General features: G+C 34.5%; 2 protein-coding genes across 13 annotated transcripts; one reads left to right on the top strand and one right to left on the bottom strand.

The window, feature by feature from the left end:
* The first annotated feature begins 2,841 nt into the window (after nt 1-2,841).
* LOC112023801 (uncharacterized) lies at nt 2,842-5,649 on the top strand. The gene is made up of 3 exons (XM_024056423.1): nt 2,842-2,962; nt 4,110-4,259; nt 5,421-5,649. The coding sequence occupies exons 1-3, from the start codon at nt 2,872-2,874 to the stop codon at nt 5,525-5,527; spliced, it is 348 nt and encodes a 115-aa protein (XP_023912191.1). The 5' UTR covers nt 2,842-2,871; the 3' UTR covers nt 5,528-5,649.
* Nucleotides 5,650-8,618: 2,969 nt separating this feature from the next.
* Nucleotides 8,619-21,692, bottom strand: LOC112023819 (allantoate deiminase 1). Of its 12 annotated transcripts, none has more exons than XM_024056443.2 (10): nt 17,839-17,952; nt 17,278-17,381; nt 17,124-17,208; nt 16,250-16,359; nt 11,348-11,453; nt 11,122-11,208; nt 9,585-9,827; nt 9,350-9,475; nt 9,111-9,272; nt 8,619-9,027 (listed from the first exon to the last, which is right to left on the bottom strand). In XM_024056443.2, the coding sequence occupies exons 2-10, from the start codon at nt 17,343-17,345 to the stop codon at nt 8,905-8,907; spliced, it is 1,110 nt and encodes a 369-aa protein (XP_023912211.1). In that variant the 5' UTR covers nt 17,346-17,381; nt 17,839-17,952; the 3' UTR covers nt 8,619-8,904. The 12 variants fall into 12 exon arrangements, 9 of the variants coding, with proteins under 9 accessions (XP_023912211.1, XP_023912209.1, XP_023912213.1 ...); XM_024056441.2 differs by lacking the exons at nt 16,250-16,359; nt 17,124-17,208 and adding exons at nt 11,534-11,643; nt 12,741-12,825; XM_024056445.2 differs by having other exon boundaries at nt 17,288-17,381.
* Between the last annotated feature and the right edge of the window lie 1,553 nt (nt 21,693-23,245).

Below are 23,245 nucleotides of genomic sequence, written 5' to 3'. Positions count from 1 at the left end.
CAACATTTTTGGACCAAATGCAAGATTGCGATTTTAAAAAAGATTTTTTTTTTTCATTTTTTTGCATTTGGTAAGATTTCCAAATCATGCATTTTGAAATTGCAATCAATCCAAAAGCGCATTTTGGTAATGGACCCTCTGAGATGGAATACAAAAACGCACTCTTGCTTGCATTGTTACCATTGCTAGTTATGCATATCATCCCTAAATTACCCTTAGCTTTATTTTGAATTCCCAAATTTTCCTAGTCAACAAAAAATACAATAAGGAAAGCATCTCATTGTGTGAAGTGGGGGAGTTGGAAGTGGTAGTATATTGGAGAAGATCGTTGGAGATGGAAGGTGTGATTGGAGCGGCGGTATATTACAGGAAGTTATGATTTGTGGGTTTGGTTGTGGATGGAATAGTTGAGTTTATGAGTGTGAGAGTGAAAGCTTGGTGGTGATGTTTCTTCATTTTTGAGAGAGAGAGAGAGAGAGAGAGAGAGAGAGAGAGAGAGAGAGTGAGAGAGGAACTCTGTGTGTGGAGGAAAATATCAAAAGGGAAAAGAAGAAGAGGTAGACGTTTGGATAAGAAGAAAAAAAAAAAAAAGAAAGAAGAAAGAAAAGAAAAATAGGTTTTGGGTTGGGTTACATGACAAGTGGAGTACATGCACTAAGCATGCACTAAGCAACTCTTTTCAAAGATAAATACAAAATTAATGAGTATAAATTAGTATAATAAATGAGCTGCTCTTTGGAAAATTGTGGCAGTCTTATCATTAATGAGTGCTGTGGGGCCTAATAATCTGGCAACCCCGGCCCATCTCATATTCAGCCCAAGGCCCATGCCAACGAGGAACGAGCGTCCGAGGAGGAAGTGTGAAAGTCAAGATTGCCAGGAGCCCTGCCGAGGACGACCTTGTCCTCGGCCAACCAAGACCAACACGTCAGCCATAGCAGTATGGCAGAGGAACAAGTCCAGGATAAGCTGTCACCTCCGCCCTAAATGCACTCACTTAACCCCCTGGCCGCATTAATGGAGACGTGACCTCTGGACAGGGCTGCCTTGGTAGCGGTAACTCATAGGAGTCTGATAAGGTGGTTGATGGGACGGGAGGTCAGAAGGGGGGAGGCGTGGATGATCAACAGGTGGAAGAAAGAGATTGTGAAGAAAAGGACTATAAATAAGAGGGGGAAAGAGATCAGAGGGGGACTTTTTTTGGGCCCCGGAGAGAAGTCCCTGGGAACAACACCGCCATCAAGCTCCACGAACCGGTGCCGAGGACAGACTTCGAAAGATTACCTTGGTCGGCCAGCCTTCGATCTAAGGCGAATGGAACACTGGAAGTTGCCCGCTTGTTAGGGCCTAGTTCTTGAACCCATTCTTTACAAATTTATTGTACTGGGCTAACTGGGTTTGAGTCCACTCTCTCAACAGTAGAAATGCTCAAACCAGGTCTCTACAAGTGCAATATATTCAAAATTTAAAAGATAAGTTTGTACAAAATTTATCATTAATGAGTGTAAATAATATAATAAATGAGCTGCTCTTTAGAAAATGGTGGCAGTCTTATCATTAATGAGTGTAATAAATAGAAAATTTGAAAGATAAGTTTGTACAACATTTATCATTAATGCGTGTAAATTAGTATAATAAATAAGCTGCTCTTTGGAAAATGGTGGCAAACTTATCATTAATGAGTGTAATAAATACAAAATTTAAAAGATAAGTTTGTACAAATTTTATAATTTTTTGTGTATTTACAATGTAAATTTATATTGCAAGTACATTATAAACATAGAATTTTCCATAAAAATTTATTTTGTAGAGATATACCTTACTAAATTATTGGGTTTTAAGATAATAATTGTGTATTCTATTATAAGGAAAATTGAAAGAGCCATTATAGACATGAAATCATAATCATAAAAATTATTGTTATTAAGAATGTAAAACTACAAGTAAGAATTCTCTTTAAAAAAAAGAGTAATGCTACAGACACAAATTATTTTACAACATTTTTACAAATTGTTGATATAGCAAATTCTTACTTGTTCTAATATGGGCTTGTCACTAACATTACATTTTTGCTTACAATAACTATTTAGAAAATGCTAAAGCTACATTAGCAATTTGTAAAAATGTTGTAAAATAATTTGTGTCTGTAACATTACTCTTAAAAAAAACCATGCACACAAAAGTATAAAGAATTCTCTTATATTTATTGTCCATTTTGGTAATTTATATCTCAAAATACAATTTTGATAATTGTTTACCAAACATTCAGCTTTTTCAAAAAGCATTTTTTCATAACTTTTACCAAACACTCAGCTTTTTCAAAAAGCTCACTTTCATACCTCACTTTTTAAAACCATCACTTTTCCAAAAAGCAAAATATGAAAAAGTTGAACCAAACTTTTTGTATTCTTCTTTATGGTCTACTAATCACAACTTGTCATGTTTTTTTTTTTTTTTTTGTCATTTTAAACTTTAGATTTTTGGTAAAAAAAATCAAATGAATACATGACAAGTTATAGTTAGTGGAGAATAAAGTAAAGCACAAAAAGTAGGATAGAGGATTTGTATTTCTCATGCAACAAATACAAATCATTTATTCTATTTTTTGTGTTTTATTTATTCTATCTCTACTAACTACAACTTGTCATTTGTTTGATTTTTTTTTTTTTTCCATTTTAAACTTTAATTATTTGATAAAATCAAATTAATACATAATAAGTTGTAGTTGATGGAATATAAAATGAAATAGAAATAGTGTGATAGAAGAATTGTATTCTTCGTATACCTATATAAATAGTGGTCATTGAAAGGAACATACTATCTCAAATATTTGTGGTGAGATTTGTGAGAAGCATCTAACCCCAAAAGAAAATGAATTCCAAAAGTTTTATATTCCTCTTTGCAGCTTTCCTTCTCATTTGCTCAGCTGTGATGGCAAAGATACCCAACGATGAAAGCAGATGTTAGTATATTGTCATCTTTTCTTTCCTTTATAAACATACTTCCCTTCATCTTTTTCACAATGTTAGAGAGGCTTCTTTTTCCCTCCTCTGTTGATTAGTTAAAATTCAATTTAGTACAATGAATCTTTAAAATTTAGTTTTTGTCAATTCAATCTCTTTCACTTTGCCAAAATAACTGAATTTTGGTCTTCCGTGCAAATCTGTTAGCATATGAGGCTATTCATACATTTTTTTGGGGGGTAAATTACAAAACCCTCCTTTGAATGTTATCAAAATGATACTCCCCTCAATAGTTTCATGTTAAGGATCCTTTAAAGTTTGAATAAACACGACAATTAAGTTTTAACTAATGAAATATTCATATTAAAAAAATATATATCATACAAATTCATACATACTTAACAGTTTCATTCATCTATAAACCTCAAATGATAAGAGTGTCACTTCAACCATTGTTTGGTAATAAATTAATTTTTTTTAAGTGGAGTATTTCGTTAGTAAATTCATACTTTAAGAGGTTATATGGACTTAATTTTTGCATTTTTACAAACCTCAAAAAGAATATGCCATTTATAGAATCCTTTAGGACAAGTGCTTTTTTGATAATTTCAAAAGGGGATCGAATAATTTACCATATTTCATTTAATTGTATTCTTCAAACAGTATGATATATTTTGATATATTTCAAAGAAGTTTTATGTAATATACTGTATTTCTTTTAATCGTATTAATCAAACAGCATAATCTATTTAATAATTAATGGCGGATCTCATGAAGGTTTTTCATTATTATTATTATTATTTTATTTTATTTTTTTATGTATAAACTGCGCATTCTTCATTAACAAATTTACTCAAAAGGACCAAATGGTCTCAGTTTTACAACATGAGGGACTCAATTAACCAAAATTAAAGTGTAGAGATTAATTTAACAATTAAAGTGAATTTAACTTTTCATTAATAATTTTGTTTCTTGAAAATATTAAGCATGCTTCTATAATTACTTGCATCAAATAGTATAAAAAAAAAATGGGCTCATTTCTCTGCAATGAGAATTGCAATAAACCAAGTATATGTATGATGCATTTATCATGATGATAAGTATATTACAAGGGTTATAGGTTATAATACTTGCTGTTTTTTACAGTGGAGGTGGCGACGGGAACAAACCAAGTAAATGATGCAAATTACCTTTTGCCCTGCGTTCATTGTTGCGGACATTTTCGCGATGGATCTTGCTCTCTATGCTGCAATGACGAGTCTCATAGCTTAAAAACTGAAGCCATGGCCAAAGAAGGTTAGTTATGGCATCCATTCATATAAATCCACCTTCTCTCTTTTGATTCTCAATTTCTCACTCTTTGAATTAATTTTAGGTAACTAATATCTGTGGGAAAATGCTGAAGGTACTACAATTTTTATTAAATTAAGCTTACAAACTAATTTGATAATGAATTTCAGTGGTGGGCTTTAACCACCTCGTAAATGAATATTTGAATTGCCTCTTTATGATTGGTGACATATCAGTTTGTAAGCTCAATGTAATAAAATTTGCAGTACCTGTAGCACTAATCATATATGCTATACTTTTTTAGCAAATGTTTGAGAGGAACATTTGTAGAGCTCTTATTTTGATTTGGGGGTGAAAATAGAAGGATGGAAAACCTTTGACAAAAATCTAGGTTAAAAATATCAATTTTTGTCTTGTTTGGTTAACAATGCAAAACATTGAGCAAAAAGGTGGGGCCAGGTACTTTCCGACCTAGCTCACCAAATCATTTTCTTCCCAAAGAAAACTAAGGTGAAAATGGATAGTTAAGTCAAAATAGCTTAATTGTCCTTACACACCACAAGACTTTTTTTTTTCTCTTCTATTACCTCTCCCCCGCGCCGCCCCCTACAAGTAGCCACCAATTATCATTTTTGTCTGATTCCAAAAACTTTTCAAAAAAAATCATATAAATTACATTTTTCATCCCCTTGTTTTACTTTTTAACAAAGATGAAATTTTTATATTTATATTTCATCATTTTAATTTTCCATCATCCAACCAAACACACATGATGATAAACTAAAGTATTTTCTATTTTTCTACTTTTCCATCTTTTCAATCAAAGAGAGCCTTAATAGTTTTGTATTTTAGTGATATGGTTGGATTCATTCTTTATAGAGAACATGGATTCTAATTCCATTTCCGACTTTTTAAAGTGAAAAAATGATTAAAAATTGAAAATATTCATAATACTATGTACGTAAGATCGATTTTGGATATAGAAAAGAAAAGATTGGTAGTACATGCTCACATATATCTATGCCAGATTTTGTATCACATACTTTACCTATATATTTTTTTATTTTAAAAATACTTATAACACATTTTGTTAGTATTTAACATTTACAAATAGAAAATTTACAATGAGCTCATTTTACTTGTGCAAATGAACACTTCACACAAAAGGATCAAACCAGGTAGATGACACAAAGGATGTTGGACATGGAGGAGGCCATTACGGAGGAGGGAGCAGTGGCAAGGGTGGAGGTGACAAAGGTCATGGTGGAAACTAAAGCCCAACCCTAGAACTCGAGCTCAAATATATGTTTGGCTTTTGTAATGTAATAGAATTAATAAATATTTATGCATGCAAAATTTTGGCAATCAGATTTCGATGTCGAGTGTGTGATCCTTTTGAAATGCTTGAGATTTTGTGAACTGTCTATGTGAGTGCATCCTTTATTATTTTATCGTTTTTAGGAAGTCTCTACATACCATTGGTTTTCTAAGGAGTGATTAGTCACGTATATTTAAAAATCCTTAAGATTATTGAGATAAACTAAGGACAATTTGAGGTTTACGAATTTAACTTGACTCTCCATTATCATATTCGATATGTTTGAGACTAAATGTTGTTTTGTTACACCAACAGGTGGTTGTGTTGTATTGGTAGCCATTGGCTCTGATACCATGTTTGGCTTTACGAACAAAGACTGAAATATATATATATATATATATATTATATAGAAAGGTCTAGAGGTTGAAGAAAACAGATAGAGCAGACTCGAATGAACTATTTCTATTATTATTGACTTAATGAATTCTGTACAATATTAGAGGGCTTTTATACAATTAACGTCGAGGTAGTAGATTTCAAAACAAAATTAATGTTGCAGCTTTGTTGATCTTGATCACACCTTGATCATCACCTAAATGACCAATAGAATCCTAAGAGTGTGGGCTCTCTTCCTTAATAATCAAATCCACTAGTCGTGTTTGTTAGAGAGGGTGAGAGTACTTTTTATTTTTATACAAGATAGAAAATTCTACTCTAATTTAATCTAAATGTATATGTGTATAAAGTTCCCTCCTTGAGACTTGAACCCCAATTCTTACTCCCCACACCCAACAAACACTTAAATTTGTGGAATGACAATCGCGCTAAGGGTGCGCAGTGGTCTTTCTTTTTCTTTAAACGTGCTACAGAGTAAAGACTAGGGTTTTCTCAACTAAACTAATAACTTTTATACTTGGATTAGCTAGTGGGCCATCTTACATCGGCTTTTAGAACATGACTTGAGGTGGGACCAGAGAAAAAATAAAAACACTATCTCAAATCGGCCTTGAATTTCCTTGTAACTAATGACTAGCCCAAATTTACCATTAATCATAATTTATTTTACTAAGAAATTATGGTTGCAATCTAGGTTGTTATTAAATCAAAGACTTATCCCAAGACTATTATATTAGCATTTGGCCCCTCCATAAAATCATTTATTGTGAAACAAAAAAGGTCTACAATTTAATCTTTTGATTGTTCTTATATTTATGAAATTTATATTTAGAAACTCTTAACTAAAATGGTCGGACCCAACACACTGAATAGCCAATTCTCATTAAACCTATCTCAATGGAATGTTTTGTGTCTCTAAAAACAAATTATGGGTTTCCTCTTGAGAATACGTGTTCCTAGAACACTATGAGTAATTGCCTAACAACTAATGTTTTGACCATGCAAGATCTCACTCCAGTATACATCAAAGCAAGCAAAATTCATGTTTGAATTCATCATCCACTCAGAATTGAGAGTCTATGCAAATAGTAGTCATGATATGTATATATTTGTTCATGTGACTTTAGTTAATAGAATAATAAATCTTACAGTGGTATAGTTTAATGTATCCCACACAATTTATATACACCAACATATCATTTAATCAGAATTCTCCACTTCCACGATTAAGATAAATCCTCATAATTTATATGTTGTAGTCTTTGCAGATGAAATGCCTAATTTCATCACCAACTTCAAATTATGGTTTATAAGTTTATGAGGAACTTATGATTTAGAACTTTTGTATGCTGATTTCATTCTCATACCTAAATCACATGCAATGCATGTCATAGATTAGAATATATAACTTTCAAATATTCATGCAAAAAACAATCTCAAAAGATAAAACAACTTTTATTATTAAAAAATAATGCTATTCAATTGAGTTTTAAGGCACTACTCCTAACAGTGATTATCTCAATATGATGATGTTTCTGTGTTTGGTTAACAAATTTATCAATTAAGGAAGTAATCGAGAATATGCTTTCAAATATAATAAAATGGAGAAAAAGAATACATGTGACTAGCCTTGTTCATAACTATATGTTGAGGATCCATAGCTAACCCCAAAAATTTGGGATTAAGGCTTGTTGTTGTATGATAGAGGCTTGATGAATGTGTCGATCGGGTCAAAATCATGTACAAGTTGAAAATAGTTCTTAGTAAAATAAGTTGCTATTTGAGGCCTTCTCGTAGGTATGTATTTATAGAACAACTATACCCTTTCAGTAACAAGTGTGTCTGAACATGTGACCCCCCATATCTAATTTGGATACTATCTAAGTGCGTGTTGTGTGGGTGTGTGATGAGTTCCATATCGAGCATTTACTTGGTAGATCTAAACTTTATTAACAACTACAAAAATCCGCAATTTTGACTAATCCCTTTGAGGTATAACACATATAGGTGGTAAGCAAGGACCCACCCAACCTAAAGGGTTAGTTGGATGTTTGGGCCGGGTTTGGTTCAAATGAGTGGGTCTCATTTAGGTTTCAGGTCAATATCGCGTTAAACCCAACCCACCCAATCTAATTTGCTTTTTCTTTTTTAAATTCTAAGTTAACAAAAAAAAAAAAAAAAGAGGAAGGGACCCACAAGTTAACCCGAGACCCGACTGACCTGCCCATTAAACTGAACTTTTGGGCCAATTAAAAAGTACATGTTTGAGTTTTATTGGGTTGAGGTGCATGCCTAAAATCAACCAGTTCTCAGCCCTAAACACAAATATGGCTAGCACTTTTCTTTGAATCATTGCATAATATTTTGATACTTATAAACCATTCAAAATCCATTTTGTTTGTTGGATTGTTATGCTTGTGTTTTATATACCATCTTTGTATTCTGACGTTATAAAATCAGTATCTTTCTCTAATTCTGGTTCATCCTGATTGTTAGGAATCCAAATGTGACGTACTGAAGGTTAACATGTATTGCAATATATGTTAGTACTTTTGATGTGTTGGATTAGTTAGATAAGTTGAAGCTAATGTCAGTTAGTTATGCTGATGTCAAAGTTTCAATTAGTTAGTTAGTACTCTTTAGGCAGGAAATGTTAAGAATTGGGGAGGGAGAATTGTATATAAGAGGACTAAGAATGAAGGATATCCAGAAAATTAACCGAGCTGGTTCTTTCTATTCTTCTCAAGTTCTCCCTATTGCTCAAGAGGTGGTTACCCTCGAAGTAACTCTCATTTTCATTCTTCTTTTCATCCATTTCTGAATTGCTAAGAACTTAACGCTGATCTTCATCTTCTAGATCATGGATTAGTTATTGAATCACTATTGAAGAGATTATGACTGCTCTACTGTAAATTGATGACAACAAATGTTCTAAATTTACAATTGGGTCTCCAGAAACAACAAGATTGCCAAACCAGCAGCCCAAACATCTTCGTCCAATACATGCTCTGCAGGGGAATGACTTACGCCTCCACGACACCAGACAAACAACATTCCAACCTATTCAAGTTTTTGCAAATTATTATCATTTAACATGAAATATGACCTCCTAAAAGTCGAGGATGAAGCAAAACAGGACAAACCTTTGTTAAATGAGACACGGCCATTGCATCATGTCCTGCACCACTCATTAAGGCAGGTGTTTTGTGTTGAATGTCACCGGCCATTTTCCTGAGTGCAGAGTAAAGCGCAAACTTCAGCTGAGAACTCAATTCAGAATCACAAACCACTGCGTTCGCATCATGCTGAAATGTTCGCAGCAAACCAGGTTATTGATTATGAGGGTTACAAAAGAAATGCATAATGAGATGAAGTCCCAGACCTTACGATCGATGATACATGAAACAAAACGCCTCTCACATATTTTATACATCTGATTAGATAATTCATAGATAACAGCTTCACGTCCCATGTCATCGATTGCTCGTAAATCCACAGTGAATGTCACCTTATTCCAACAAGTCCATTGTGAATTCAGACATTATCAATAAGCAACAAGATATCCCAATTTGGACTTTGTTATCAATATCAGCATAGTCATAGATAAAAGTTCTTACCTGGCTTGGAATGACATTACTTGCACTTGGCCATGTTGATATCTCTCCAACAGTACAGACTAGAGAATTGGAAAGTGATTCCAGTGATATTTCATTGGAATGACCATCATAAGATAGAAAATCTTTAGGGTTTTTACAGACACTTTCCAACAGTACTATTAATTCAGCAGCAGCAGCCATAGGATCCTGACGCATAGACATAGGAACAGTTCCGGCATTCCCCTGTGAACCTCTCACTGTAACCTGCAATTATATGTGTAACAAAAACATCAACAACCAAAGATCATATCAATTTTGATATAAGATCAGCATTTGCATATTATCATTGATTTACATTTATCTTTACATGCTCCAGGCAGAAATGTGTCGAGTTGAAAATTCCATACAAAAATTAATTTTAGCCTATCCTAGGTGTTTTGTTAAAATTCCAAAAACGAGACACTATGCTTCCTCTTCATTGTTTTCATTATATCTCAATTTGTTTGACAAACTACAGTTTGTAGTTTCGTGTATGTTCGATATAGACCTTACAAGACCAAGTTCTAGTATAAAATCCAGAGCTGGTAAAGAAAGTTTCCATCTGGCACTCCAATTCTTACATGAGCTTGGCGAAACTCATACTCAAAATAATAAAGGCACAGTAAACGTCTCACTAAAATCAAATCTGTCTGTTGTAAAGAATTGGAACAATGGTGCTGTACAACTGCAGGAAAGTTCTGAATAACAAGATTATAATGAGCCTGCAAGTGATGAATAACTATTGGTATACTCCTTCACGATTGTTATATGGGCTGTACTCAAGAAAATTCACTAAATATTGCCAAAAGGATGGAGAAACAGAAGCAAATATCACAGGAAGGTGATGGGGCAGAAAGAGGATCACTACAAGTTAATATATTAACCCAAAAAAATGGTTTTGATTTGGCATGGAATAGGACTGACATGGGAGCTAGAATAATTATAGAATAAAATTCACTTAGCTCAGACTCATGCAAGTCATCGACATGCACACTTAAATTTGTACAATCATACAACATTTTCTCCGTTTTAGATTATTGATCTTATCTAAAAAATACAACTTTTTTTTATGGGAATATCATTTAATGTATTGTTTTCTAATAAAAAGGTATAAATATCCAAAACTATGTTAAATAATTTAAACTAAAATAAAGCTAATGGGAAAAAGGGTATTGACTTTTGAATAAATGCAAGGGCAAGTTATGACTATTGACATATCAATGCAAACAATATTTTGAGACATCCCAAAATGGACTTGAAACCAATAAAATGGGATGACGGTAGTATATATGACAATCTTTCAGCAAGATTTAAAACTTTACAAACACTGAAAAGAAAATAAGCATAACAAAGCTAAGGAACTTATAAAATAATGTAATACAAAGGAGAATACAGGCAAAAAAAACCAGATAGGAGAATTGCAAACATTTTAGATGGCAATATCATGCAAAATACAAGTAAACCTCTTTTACTGTAAAAAATAAAAAATAAAAATAAACACTGGAAGAAATTTATATACTTTTAGTCTTGTCTGGCCAGCTATGCCTTTAACCACACCAAGAGGAAAACCAAGCCATTCTAGTACAGGACCCTGTTCAATGTGAACCTGCAGCATCAAGCCAATACAAGAACTGAATATGCACACCCAGAATACTAGAAGCTAAAATAACTTAATTTATTGCTGAATACAAAGAGGATATTCAGTACATCGTTGTTTACAAGATAACTGGTGTAGAATGTTATACCTCAACGTAACCCCAGACAGACCCTGGCTCATACTTGAGCTGTAACAAGTTTTCCTCTGTAATTTCTAGGGAGTTTTCCTTCAGAGCATCTTGCACTGTCACGCCACTAAAATAGGATTATGCCTGAATAAATTGATAATAAACAGAATCATGACTAGATATAAGCTCAAAGTTATTCAAGGAAACCTCTTGTCAGATATCTGTAAGGCTGTAACTGGTAAAACACCAGCTAAAGCAGCACTGCCCAAGAAAGTAGAGTGAAACCTCACTCCCTCCTCATCACTAAATGCAATCACCTGCAATAGCAGGAAATTCATTGTCATCTATAATCAGAATTGCTGCATAGCCACCACCTCCAACATATTACAAATCTAAATTTACAGCTGAATCAGATTGCAGTGCTGTAGAAACAATTCAGGACAAGACTGAGTCTACATCAATTAAAGCTATAGATGGAGAATAGAGTAAAAAATAAGAACAGATGTATTCAAGAGATCAGGTCTCACACATGTTTCAGAGTCTCAAAATATATTTCCTTTTTATTTCATCCATGTAATCTATTTGTTTCACCAATAGCAAGATTTTAAATCTCTGCACACGTTGTAACATGCTTCTCTTGCACATGAACGAGACTATACCATAATTTAAGCCAATGGAACCCAGAAGATGGAAGGCATATCCTAAATATTTTCCCTACAAGTTAAAAGGCAGATATAAAAAGGTTTTCCCAGATGTTACTGAAGAGACAAAGATTAATCTTCTTCCACTGAATATCAATCAAGACAATCAAAGTAAATATATTTCTTTTTCCCTCCATGACAGTGGACTTTTTATCATTCTATCTTTTTCTTACTTTGTTCTGGTTCTCAGGGTTGGAAAATGTTAGAATAATGGTTAAGTAATAAAATTCATCATTTCCTATTATCGGGGTTTACTGTAATTTATCATGGTACTAGAGTAGATAGTCCCGAGTTCAAATCCTACTTCCACTTTAGCTCCCATTAGGACTAGTGGTAGTTTATGACAGTGTAACATCAAAGGAAACAAGACTAATAAGTCATTATAGAATCACAAATCAAAAAATATTTCAGAAAATGATGCAATATAATGTTCCAAAGTTGTTATCTTACTGGCTTCAATCGGCCACCTTAATTTTCCCAACATCCCATTGACATTCAAAACCTTCAGAGCAGATAATGCAGAGACTATGCCTAGTGAACCATCATATATACCATCATCAACAACAGTATCCTATCATAAAGAAGGAATATCCCATATCAATATTGATGAAATATGTATTCATGGCATGTTCTGTGTGTGTGTGAAACGTGTATTTATGTATTTGTATGCAAACTAAATATTAAATTAGAAAATAGGAAAAAAGAAGCATCACCAGATGAGAACCAATCAACAGAGCCTCAGCACTTGCATTCATTCCCTCAACTCGACCATGTAAATTGCCCAACTGGTCTACCCAACTGGAAATCAACATAAACATCAGTTGAACTTCCAACACTGTTTACAACATAAAAAGGTAGAGAGCTAACGTTCTCAAACCAGCATCCTCCATCCATCCATGAATAAGGTTACCAGCCCTCAAAGAAGCTGGACTCATGAATGTTCTCTCAAGATAGCCATCTGTGTCACTTTCCTGCTTATGCAGGCAACACCATTAACGTTCACAAATAACCACACAGCCACAAGATACATATTGAGTAAAGAAAAGCCAAGGAAAATTCAATGCAACTTTTTCTTTAACTTATTGCTGTGGCCAGACTCTAGGGGTGATTACCATTTGAATGGTGATTATAGAAACATTGAAAGTTGAGCATTTTAATCTTGGTGGCAGGAGATATATGCGATGGTGTGATACAGTCTAAGTTTGATTGCAGACATATAACATATTTGTTCTGATTTATGCAAAATCATAGTTGTTTGAGGGCAAGGCAGCAAAATTTTAATAGGATTAAAAAAAAAAATTCAACATTCAACATTCAACATTCAACATTGCCCCAATTAGCTAAGAAAAATGGCATTGAAAGCCTTGAATGTTGTTGCAAAAATTGGATTCCTGTATTCCTTTCAGCATGTAATAGAAATTCAACTCGTATATCATTGAAGAAGTACATCATCAATAAATAATAATAACATACATCTTATTTAATAGAACATTAACAAGGTGGTCAAAATCCTTTTCTTTTTTTTCTTTTTTTCAAATCATGCATTTACTGACAGAAAAACCTATAGATGACAGCTAAATTAGTACTCCAAATGACACCCAAAGTTGAGGTCATAAACACTAGACTTGTGTTCTTGGAAATGGAGATTACAAGGGACCTGACATGAATTATTGAGTTGTGCTTTGTAAATTGACTTAGACCTCCACGACACCGGACAAACAGCATTCCAACCTGTTCAAGTTTTTGCAGATTATTATCATATGACATGAAATATCACCTCCTAAAAGTCGATGATGAAGCAAAACAGGACAAATCGTTGTCAAATGAGACATGGCCATTGCATCATGTCCTGCACCACTCATTAAGGTAGGTGTTTCATCTTGAATGTCACCGGCCATTTTCCTGAGTGCAGAGTAAGCTGCAGACTTCAGCTGAGAACTCAATTCAGAATCACAAACCACTGCATTCGCATCATACTGAAATGTCCACAGCAAACCAAGTTATTGATTATGAGGGTTACAAAAGAAATGCATAATGAGATGAAGTCCCAGACCCTACGATCGATGATACATGAAACAGAACGCCTCTCACATATTTTATACATCTGATTAGATAATTCATAGATAACAGCTTCACGTCCCACGTCATCAATTGCTCGTAAATCCATAGTGAATGTCACCTTCTTCCAACAAGTCCATTGTGACTTCAAACATAATCAATAAACAACAAGGTATCCTAATTTGGGCTTTGTTATTGAGATCAGCATAGTCATAGATAAAAGTTCTTACCTGGCCTGGAATGACATTACTTGCACTTGGCCATGTTGATATCTCTCCAGCAGTTCAGACTAGAGAACTGGAAAGTGATTCCAGTGATATATCATTGCAATGACCATCATAAGATAGAAAATCTTTAGGGTTTTTACAGACACTTTCCAACAATACTATTAATTCAGCAGCAGCAGCCATAGGATCCTGACGCATAGACATAGGAACAGTTCCGGCATGCTCCTGTGAACCTCTCACTGTAACCTGCAATTATATATGTGGAACAAAAACATCAACAACCAAAGATCATATCAATTTTGATATAAGATCAGCATCTGCATATTATCATTGATTTACATTTGTCTTTACATGCTCCAAGCAGAAATGTGTAGAGTTGAAAATTCCATACAAAAATTAACTTTAGCCTATCCTAGGTGTTTTGTTAAAATTCCAAAAACGAGACACTATGCTTCCTCTTCATTGCTTTCTTTACATCTCAATTTGTATAACAAACTACAGTTTGTAGTTTCGTGTATTTTGAATATAGACCTTACAAGACCAAGTTCTGGTATAAAATCCTGAGCTGGTAAAGAAAGTTTCCATCTGGCACTCCAATTCTTACATGTGCTTGGCGAAACTCATACTCAAAATAATTAAGGCACAGTAAACGTCTCACCAAAATCAAATCTGTCTGTTGTAAATAATTGGAACAATGGTGCTGTACAACTGCAGGAAAGTTCTGAATAACAAGATTATAATGAGCCTACAAGTGATGAATAACTATTGGTATACTCCTTCACGATTGTTATATGGGCTGTACTCAAGAAAATTCACTAAATATTGCCAAAAGGATGGAGAAACAGAAGCAAATATCACAAGAAGGTGATAGGGCAGAAAGAGGATCACTACAAGTTTATATATTAACCCAAAAAAAAGGTTTTGATTTGGCATGGAATAGGACTGATATGGGAGCTAGAATAATTATAGAATAAAATTCACTTGGCTCAGACTCATGCTAGTCATCGACATGATCACTTAAATTTGACCAATCATACAACATTTTCTCCTTTCCATATTATTGATCTTATCTAGAAAATACAACTTTTTTATGGGAATATCATTTAATGTATTGTCTTCTAATAAAAAGGTATAAATTTCCAAAACTATGCTACATAATTTAAACTCAAATAAAGTTAATGGAAAAAAGGGTATTGACTTTTGAATAAATGAAAGGGCAAGTTGTGTCTATTGACATATCAAAGCAAACAATATTTTGAGACATCCCAAAATGGACTTGAAACCAATAAAATGGGATGACGGTAGTATATATGACAATCTTTCAGCAAGATTTAAAACTTTACAAACACTGAAAAGAAAATAAAAATAACAAAGCTAAGGAACTTATAAAATAATGTAATACAAAGGAGAACACAGGCAAAAAAACCAGATAGGAGAATTGCAAACATTTTTGATGGCAATATCATGCAAAATACAAGTAAACCTCTTTTACTGTAAAAAATAAACACTGGAAGAATTTTATATACCTTTAGTCTTGTCTGGCCAGCTATGCCTTTAACCACACCAAGAGGAAAACCAAGCCATTCTAGTACAGGACCCTGTTCAATGTGAACCTGCAGCATCAAGCCAATACAAGAACTGAATATGCACACCCAGAATACTAGAAGCTAAAATAACTTAATTTATTGCTGAATACGAAGAGGATATTCAGTACATCCTTGTTCACAAGATAATTGGTGTAGACTGTTATACCTCGATGTAACCCCAGACAGACCCTGGGTCATACTTAAGCTGTAACAAGTTTTCCTCTGTAATTTCTAGTGAGTTTCCTTCAGAGCATCTTGCACTGTCACACCACTAAAAAAGGATTATGCATGAATAAACTGATAATAAACAGAATCATGAGTAGATATAAGCTCAAAGTTATTCAGGGAAACCTCTTGTCAGATATCTGCAAGGCTGTAACTGGTAAAACACCAGCTAAAGCAGCACTGCCCAAGAAAGTAGAGTGAAACCTCACTCCCTCCTCATCACTAAATGCAATCACCTGAAATAGTAGGAAATTCATTGACATCTATAATCAGAATTGCTGCATAGCCACCACCTCCAACATATTACAAATCTAAATTTACAGCTGAATCGGATTACAGTGCTCTAAAAACAATTCAGGACAAGATTGAGTCTGCATCAATTAAAAAATAAGAACTGATGTATTCATGAGATCAGGTCTCACATATATGTTTCAGAGTCTCAAAATATATTTCCTTTGTATTTCATCAATGTAATCTATTTGTTTCACCAATAGCAGGATTTTAAATCTCTTCCCACGTTGTAACATGCTTCTCTTGCACATGAACGAGACTATACCATAATTTAAGCCAATGGAACCCAAAAGATGGAAAGCATATCCTAAATATTTTCCCTACAAGTTAAATGGCAGATATAAAAAGGTTTTCCCAGATGTTACTGAAGAGACAAAGATTAATCTTCTTCTACTAAATATCAATCAAGACAAACAAAGTAAATATAATGTTCCAAAGTTGTTATCTTACTGACCTCAATCGGCTGCCTTAATTTTCCCATCGTCCCATTGACAAAACCTTCAGAGCAGATAATGCAGAGATTATGCCTAGCGAACCATTAAATATACCAGCATCAACAACAGTATCCTATCATAAAGAAGGAATATCCCATATCAATATTGATGAAATATGTCTTCGCGGCATGTTCTCTGTGTGTGGGTGTGTATTTATGTATTTGTATGCAAACTAAATATTAAATTAAAAAATAGGGAAAAAAAGAGAGCATCACCAGATGAGAACCAATCAACAGAGCCTCAGCACTTGCATTCATTCCCTCAACTCGACCGTGTAAATTGCCCAAGTGGTCTACCCAACTGGAAATCAACATAAACATCAGTCGAACTTCCAACACTGTTTCCAACATAAAAAGGTAGAGAGCTAACGTTCTCAAACCAGCATCCTCCATCCATCCACGAATAAGGTTACCAGCGCTCAAAGAAGCTGGACTCATGAATATTCTCTCAAGATAGCCATCTGCGTCACTTACCTGCTTATGCAGGCAACAACATTAACGTTCACAAATAACCACACAGCACAAGTTACATATTGAGTAAAGTAAAGCAGAGGAAAATTCGATGCAGCTTTTTTCTTTAGCTTATTGCAGTGGCCAGACTCAAGGGGTGATTACCATTTGAATGGTGATTATAGAAACATTGAAAGTTGAGCATTTTAATCTTAGGGGCAGGAGATATATGCGATGGTGTGATACAGACTATGTTTGATTGCAGACATATAACTTATTTGTTCTGATTTATGCAAAATCATAGCTGTTTGAGGGTAAGGCAGCAAAATTTTAAGAGGATTTATAAATTTAAAAAAAATAAAAAATCAACATTCAACATTGCCCAATTGGCTGAGAAAATAGGCATTGAAAACCTTGAATGTTGTTGCAAAAATTATAAAATAAGTTTTTAAAAAAAGTCAGAGAAGAGTGAAGAACATACCAGGGAAGCGTATGCAGTAGTTCATCTTATGTAAAGATATGGGATGTGAGAAATCTTATCCCAATCCTCTCCATTTTCCTTCTCACATCTTTGCTTAAATTCGCAAAACTGCTGATACGCAGGGTCTGTAAGGAGGAAAGGTGAAGTGACTCATCACTTCGGGAGGTATTCCCAGGTTCTGTAAATAGATGAGGGGACTCATCCCTTCGGGAAGTATTCCCAGGTTCTGTAAATAGATGTGGGGCCTCATCCCTTTGGGAAGTGACGTCAGATTGGGACAATCACCAATTCTCAGGTTCAGTAAAGAGGTGAGGTGACTCATCCCTTCCGGAAGTGACGTCAGATTGGGACACTTCCAAATATTCAGGGTCTGTAAAGAGGTGAGGTGACTCATCCCTTCGGGAAGTGACGTCAGATTGGGACACTCCCAAATCTGTAATGTCTCAAGAGAAGTTAGGTTTTTAAACCACTCCTCTGGCAGAGACTCCAACTCCTGTATGTAGCTCAAATGCAAAAACTTTAATTTGGAGAGAGGAGGGGAGAAGGAGGAGGAAGAGGAAGAGGAAGAGGAAGAGGACGGAAATGAAGAAGCCCTTCCTCCCCTATTATTCATCTCTATTGTCTCTTCCAATGCCTTCCAACTGCTATTCCCCAACCAAAGCCTTTCTTCAAGATTTGGAAATAGCGGCATGCAAGTCATCTTAGGGCAATTATTCAACCATAAATAAGAAAGACGCGGAAAGTACGGCATGTGTTGGTGATAGTGATTAGTTGATGATGATGATGATATTGTTGATGTCGTTGTTGCCTCATTCCCCTTATCCACACTCCTCCACCATCCCTTTAGATTGAGGCATCTAATGAGTTCGAGTCTCTCAAGGGATGGGAAAAATGTTGATGGTGATGCCAGTGAAGCAGATATCTCATCATTCATATCCCCCTCTGTCATGTACTCCAGACCATCCATATCCCTAATTCTTAGTTCTCGGAGAGTTGGGAGTTGATACAACGGTGGCAAATATTGGCACTTCTTACAATTGTGTATTCTTAATTCAACGAGATTTGTTAAGAATGAAAGCCAACTTGAAACTCTCACACCCATATACCCGCCCACTTCCAAAGATTTTAAACTTTCGTGTGGTTGGAGGCTATCCATGGAATTTTCATGATTATGGGAATCTATGTCATCATCACCCTCCTGATTCCATCTTAATTCCAACTCATTGAGACGTTGCTTCTCTTTCAGATTTGCAGCCTTGAATTCTGGGGTGGCATCTTTCAATCGTGCCAAATTTTTAATCTCTAATTTTCCTCTCAAGTCATTTAGCTTGTTTAATTCCGCTAGCCCACCACAATGCTTGGAAGAACCTCCAGGACCCTCACTCAAAACAAATAAGGTTAATGTTTGAAGAGAAGTCAATTGCCCTAATCCACATGGCATATGAGTCAAATTCTCACAACCTTGTAGGTCAAGGTGCTTGAGGCTAACCATTTTTTGAATATCTACCGGTAACTCTCCAAGCTTTTTACACTGATAGAGCTTTAATGTTTGCAAATTCACCAATTTTGTAATAGAACTAGGGAGAACCTCAATATCAGTAGAGGAAACATTAAGGTGCTCGAGGCTGACCATTTTTTGAATATCTACCGGTAACTCCCTAAGCTTTTTACACTCACAGAGCTTTAATGTTTGCAAATTCACCAATTTTGTAATAGAACTAGGGAGAACCTCAATATCATTAGAGGAAAGATCAAGGTACTTTAGACACATCAAAGTACCTATGGTATCTGGCAACATCTTCATATTTAAACCATGTAGGTCTAATGCACGCAAGTATCTAAAACTAGAAATAAGTTTTTTGAGAGTTGATTCTTCAATTGTTCCCTGATCATATTTCCACTCATTGTATGCCAACATAAATGTTCGTACCTTGTTTGCTTTAACCAACATGCTTAAATTCTCCTTAAAGAATGAAACATTGTAAAATGGAAACGATAGATGGCGTCCTTTTTCTTTCACATTTGTTGCACTAGCATCAACTAATATACAATCATTCTCTGATACATATTGCGCAAGATCATGAATTAAATCATGCATTTTAAACTTCATATTCATGCCTCGATCTCCTTTTGCTTCCTGGAAGAAGGATCTCCAAAGTAGATCCATGAAGTACTCATCAGCAACATCTTCTAATTTTAGGTTCTCCTCTGATGATTGGATAAAACCTTGTGATGTCCATAATTGTATCAATGTCAACTTATCAATCAAATAATCTTTGGGAAACAATGAACAATATGCAAAACAACATTTTAAATGTGATGGGAGATAATCGTAACTCAATTTTAAAATCGGCATAATACCATCTTTTAATTCAGTTACATCTGTGAGTTTAGTATTCTTGATGTATGACCATCCAGCTTCAGTTTTTTTGAAGAATAAGACTTTTCCTATCGTCCTTATAGCAAGAGGCACTCCTTGACATTTTTCTACTATGTCCATCCCAATTGCTTCGAGGTTAGAATTGATGGTCTCCTGGCCTTTTTTAAATGCCATTTTCTTTAATAATGACCAGGATTGATCCCTTGACAAGCCTTGTAGAAAATAGGATGAGGTACTAGTAATCTCCACAACCTTGTTGGATCGTGTAGTTATCACCACCTTACTTCCCTTTGCACCACCCATTAAAAAAATTTTCAAATTATACCAATTTTCACTATCCTCATTCCAGACATCATCCAATATAAGTAAGTACTTCTTTTGGCGGAGAGTTTCACGAAGTTCATTTTGCAATGGATCCATGTCTAGGTTTTTGGGCTTTCTACCAGTTGTAGATCCAATTATCATTTCAACAATTTTTTTAATGTCAAAGACATCAGAGACACACACCCATATCTTCAACTCAAAATTAGTTTGGACCTTCTCATCATTGAATACATATTGGGCCAGTGTGGTTTTCCCTAGCCCACCAATTCCCACTATTGATATGAATGAAACATTATCTTCCACATCAAAATCCAACAACAGATCTATGATGGCTTGCTTATCCTTTTCTCTCCCGATAACTTCTTCATCAGGTACAAAAGAGTGAGTTTGATCCCTCCCCCTAGTCACAACTCGTGTCTCTAAAGGACAACCTACCAACTTCAACTGAAATTGGTGTCTATCATTTGATATATCATTAAGCCTCTCCCTCATAGCTTTTATTTTGCAAGCCATGTTAAGACTAAAAATGAGTTGGTTTGAACTTGAAAAGAAAATACGTACCTTCTTTGCCATTTTATCACCACCCATCACATTTTGCCGCAACACATGAGTGGAGAACTCGCTCAACAAGTCATCAGCATCAAAAACTACATCTCTAAGCTTCATGAGCCAATCCTTGACTTGGTGGTTCTTATCCTGTTGCTCCTCTGCATCCTGAAGTATAGCTTGAATAGTGGAAACAGTGTTCTTCATTTTTCTGAGATCATCTTTGACACCCCAAAAAGATCCAATCTGTTTGAGAGTGGAGGAGCCCAACGTTTCAATGATCTTCCGTGCGATGCCATACAGGATTGCATCGGCCATTTTTTCTTGTTGGATGATAGAAAACGTAGCAAGCTGATAGAGTAGTTTGAAATATTGGAGGAGGAAGATTAAAGTGGCTGCGAAGGAAGACTTGGCTAGCTATGTAAAGGTAGGAGACTAGGAGTCCACTTAGAAATAAACAGATAAATGTGAACAACGCCTCCACCGCTCAATAATTACTACTTTAACAACAACCCCACTCCTCAATAATGGTTTCTGTGAAGACAAAAGAAAAAGGCAAGAAGGCCCCAGTACTGCTCAATAATTGAGTGGAAAGACACTATCTTTCATCCACCGACGGAAAATAAGGATTATATATTGGGACATAAAAATAAAAAAAATAAAAAAAATAAAAAAAGAAAAAAAAAGTAGAGTTTCACAAATTTTGACACCATCCTTGTATTTTTGGGTCATGATGGGTCCAGTCGAGCACTATCTTTGGTGCTAATGCTATGTCAGTGAGACCAAAAAATTTCAATGCATTTGTAAAGCCAAATACTTTTAATATGTTTGAGATGAACATTTGTAGAGGCTCTTATTTTGGTTGGGGTGAAAATAGAAGGATGGAAAACCTTTGACAGAATTATAGGTTAAAAACATCAATTTTTGTCTTGCTTGGTTAACAATGCAAAACATGGAGCATAAAGGTGGGGGCCAGGTAATTTCGGACCTAGCTCACCAAATCATTTTCTTCTCAAAGTTGGAAGAACACTAAGGTGAAAATAGATAGTTAAGTCAAAATGACTTATTTGTCATTACATACCAAGACTTTTTTTCGTCTTTTATTATCTTTTTTTTCTCTTTTATTACCTCTCTTTCCCCCCTCCCCTACAAGTAGCCACTATCATTTTTGTCCGTCTTTTCAAAAAATTCATACAAATTACATTTTTCTTCCTCTAGTTTTACTTTTTAACAAAAAGGAGGAAATTTTTATATTTATTTTTCATCATTTTAATTTTCCATCATCCAACCAAACACACATGATGATAAACTAGAGCATTTTCTATTTTTCCACTTTTCCATCTTTTCAATCAATAGAGCCTTAATAGTTTTGTATTTTATTGATATGGTTGGATTCATTTTTTATAGAGAACATGGATTTTAATTCCATTTCCCACTTTTTAAAGTGAAAAAGTGATTGAATATTGAAATTATTCATAATACTCACATGTACGTAAGATCGATTTTGGATATAGAAAATAAAACATTGGTAGTACATGCTCACATATATCTATGCTAGATTTTGTATCACATACTTTACCTAGTTATTTTTTTATTTTAAAAATACTTATAACACATTTTCCATTGTATATATTCTATTTTTACATTAATAATTATGCTGTTGTGAAAGGCTTTTGTAAATTTTTAACATTTATAAATAGAAAATTTACAATGAGCCCATTTTACTTGTGCAAATGAATGCTTCACACAAAAGGATCAAACCAGGTAGATGACACAAAGGATGTTGGACATGGAGGAGGAGGGAGCAGTGGCAAGGGTGGACGTGACAAAGGTCTTGGTGGAAACTAAAGCCCAACCCTAGAACTCGAACTCAAATATATGTTTGGCTTATGTGATGTAATAGAATTAATAAATATGCATGCAAAATTTCGGCAACCAGATTTCGATGCCTAGTGTGTGATGCTTTTGAAATGCTTGAGATTTTGTGAATTGTGTATGTGAGTGCATCTTTTATCATTTTATTGTTTTTAGGAAGTCTTCACGTACCACATTGGTTTTTTAAGGAGTGATTAGTCATGCGTATCTAAAAATCCTTAGGGTTATTAAGCTAAACTAAGGACAATTTGAGGTTTATGCATTTAACTTGACTCTCCATTA

The sequence above is a fragment of the Quercus suber genome, unplaced genomic scaffold (assembly GCF_002906115.3).
Source record: "Quercus suber isolate HL8 unplaced genomic scaffold, Cork oak 2.0 scaffold_340, whole genome shotgun sequence".
Taxonomy (NCBI): domain Eukaryota; kingdom Viridiplantae; phylum Streptophyta; class Magnoliopsida; order Fagales; family Fagaceae; genus Quercus; species Quercus suber.
Note: the sequence above shows the minus strand (reverse complement) of the source record. Positions and strands in the feature narration are given on the sequence as shown.

Excerpts from the sequence above, each read along its gene's own strand:
- LOC112023819 (XM_024056443.2), bottom strand. The coding sequence starts at position 17,345 with ATGAGTCCAGCTTCTTTGAGCGCTGGTAACCTTATTCGTGGATGGATG. Across the intron at positions 16,360-17,123 it reads TGTTGATTGGTTCTCATCTG|GTGATTGCATTTAGTGATGA; the intron begins GTGATGCTCTCT and ends CTACTATTTCAG. Across the intron at positions 9,273-9,349 it reads CATGTATCATCGATCGTAAG|CATGATGCGAACGCAGTGGT; the intron begins GTCTGGGACTTC and ends CGAACATTTCAG.
- LOC112023801 (XM_024056423.1), top strand. The coding sequence starts at position 2,872 with ATGAATTCCAAAAGTTTTATATTCCTCTTTGCAGCTTTCCTTCTCATT. Across the intron at positions 2,963-4,109 it reads ACCCAACGATGAAAGCAGAT|TGGAGGTGGCGACGGGAACA; the intron begins GTTAGTATATTG and ends TGTTTTTTACAG. Across the intron at positions 4,260-5,420 it reads TGAAGCCATGGCCAAAGAAG|GATCAAACCAGGTAGATGAC; the intron begins GTTAGTTATGGC and ends TTCACACAAAAG.